Source organism: Thamnophis sirtalis, unplaced genomic scaffold (assembly GCF_051295495.1).
Source record: "Thamnophis sirtalis isolate CommonGarterSnake01/CBP01778 unplaced genomic scaffold, rThaSir2_p1.2 scaffold_1, whole genome shotgun sequence".
In the NCBI taxonomy this organism is placed as follows: domain Eukaryota; kingdom Metazoa; phylum Chordata; class Lepidosauria; order Squamata; family Natricidae; genus Thamnophis; species Thamnophis sirtalis.
The window spans coordinates 67,162,657-67,165,066 of NW_028261381.1; the positions used below are offsets into that span (position 1 = coordinate 67,162,657).

At 40.7% G+C, this 2,410-nt stretch overlaps 1 protein-coding gene across 1 annotated transcript; it reads left to right on the forward strand.

The window, feature by feature from the left end:
- The first annotated feature begins 550 nt into the window (after positions 1 to 550).
- Positions 551 to 1,501, forward strand: LOC148049504 (olfactory receptor 9G4-like). Its single transcript, XM_087717720.1, has one exon. The coding sequence runs from the start codon at positions 551 to 553 to the stop codon at positions 1,499 to 1,501; it is 951 nt and encodes a 316-aa protein (XP_087573846.1).
- Positions 1,502 to 2,410: the final 909 nt, after the last annotated feature.

Genomic DNA, 2,410 nt, shown 5'->3' on the forward strand with positions numbered 1-2,410 from the left:
TTCTTCCCGTTCCTAATAATATTTTATCTAATTCCATTTGTTTCTCATGTATTCCATATTGTTCCCGATATGAAAATACAAGGAATCAATATGGAATGGTGGCCCTATTTACAAATTAAAACAAGATTCAACTTGCAAAATTTTCAATTTTACTCTTAGCTTTTTTTTTTCCTACTATGTTTAAGCTGGTTAAATTTCTTTGCCAATTCTGCCATGATTTAAATCTAAGATTCTAATTGATGCCGCCATCTGAGATAATTTTTTCTTTGAGTGTTGATTTCTGGTGAGGAGGTGTTTTGCTCTTTTTGTCCACGTTTGGGCTTGTTGAATGTCTCTTTTGAACGGATGAAGCCTGTATCCCATAATTATGTATAGAATGTTAAAAACTGGAAGCAAATCAATTTGGGTAAAAGTTAATAACAGCATATCAAATACTATACTTCAAAGGGGTTTTCAAAACATGCTTCAAAATCATAGCACAAATTCTGTATTCTGGGACTGAAAATTGTCAAATTATGATTTCTCTTTCTTTTCTAAACAGATTATACTTATGAAAATGACAGGAGTGGAAAGCAATCGGACACTTGTTACGGATTTTGTCCTTGTTGGATTTACAACAGATCCATTTCTACAAATAATCTTCTTTGTGCTGTTCTTGGTCTCCTACACCATTACACTGACTGGGAACCTGGGCCTCATGGCCCTTATCTACCTAGACTCCCGCTTGCACACACCCATGTACTTCTTTGTGGGCAGCCTTTCCTTCTTGGACATCTGGTACTCCTCGGTCTACACTCCTCGGATCTTGTTTGACTGTGTATCCAAGAACAACCACATGTCCATAGCTGGTTGTGCAGCACAATTGTTCTTCTCTGCTGGCTTGGCCTACAGTGAATGCTTCCTACTGGCCTTCATGGCCTATGACCGCTATGTGGCCATTTGCAACCCACTTCTTTATACCACTGCCATGCCCAAGAAGCTCTGCATGCAGCTCGTGGTAGGAGCTTATGCAGCTGGCTTTGCCAATGCCAATGCACATATCAGTAACACTTTCCGCCTACAATTTTGTGGGAACAATGTTATCAATCATTACTTTTGTGATGTGCTGCCTCTTCTGAAAATGTCCTGTGATGATATAGGGTTCTATGAAGTCATTCTGACTGCTCTCATAGGTTGCAATTGGTTGGTAACCTCAGCTATCATCCTGAGCTCCTATATTGGTATTGTAAGAGCCATCATTCGTATCCATTCATCCGCAGGGAGACGCAAAGCCTTCTTCACTTGCTTGGCCCACCTGGTGTCAGTTACCCTATTCTATGGTTCCATTCTCATCATGTATTGCAGACCCAAATCTCAAAACACCCCGAATTGGAACAAGGCAAATGCTTTGTTCTATACCATAATTGGCCCTCTGGTTAACCCTTTCATTTATAGTTTACGCAACAAAGATGTGAAGGCAGCCTTCAAGAAAGTCTGGGAGAGAGTCACATCATCTAAATGAATGTCACTGATACTGTCTTTCTCCAGAGTAGATTTCAGATAATAAATTAAGCCCCTGCTGGTGTGTTGCCTGCCTGCCTGCCTGCTTCCTTACTTCCTGCCTTCTTTCCTTCCTTCCTAGAAGGTTAACGGAGCCATCTTCAAAACCTATTGATTTTGCTTGGGGTGAATTGTTTTCCATATGTCCATCTTCCCAGTCCCTTTTCCTACCTGAAAGCATTTCAAAACATGGTTAACTATAAAGGAAATAGAATGGAAACACAGCAGGCATGATGATAAACGTGTATTGGAGTGTTCTCTTAGAGTCCTTCTCACAGTCATGTTCACATTTGTGTTCCTGCACTGATGTAATTATTTAAGAATGTGTACCAGCCTCAACTGCATTGACTCAAAACTGAGTCCTTATGAAGGTTTAAAAGGGTTGAGGCCATTCTAATCTCTGAAGGAAGGATATTCCCTAGATCAGGGGCCATTGCAGCAAAAACATGACTACCAGCTGACAATTTTTGTCTGACAGGATCTATGTCATGAACAATTTGCTGCATTACATTGGATGGGTAAAGTCTCTTGGAGAAAGGTTATCTCTCAGGTAATCAGGTACCAAGCTAATTATCACGTTGAATGGCACCTGAAAGCACACCAGTAATCAGTGCAGCTCACATGGAAATGGTGTTATATGTATGCTGTATATTTGGCACCATTTATACCCCCACAGCCACATTCTTTAGCACTTCAAGTTTCTAAATGCCCTTCAGAGGTAGCCCCATGTAGAGCATGTTATAATAATTGAAATGAGAGGTTACAATGATATGAGTCAGCAGGGGAATGGATGCAATTGGTGTACCACCCAAAAGTGTGCAAAGACGCTCCTACCTAGAGCTGCCACTTGCTTGTTGAGGAGGAAGTACAA

Bases quoted from the DNA above. Each gene is read 5' to 3' on its own strand.
- LOC148049504 (XM_087717720.1), top strand. From the start codon at position 551: ATGAAAATGACAGGAGTGGAAAGCAATCGGACACTTGTTACGGATTTT.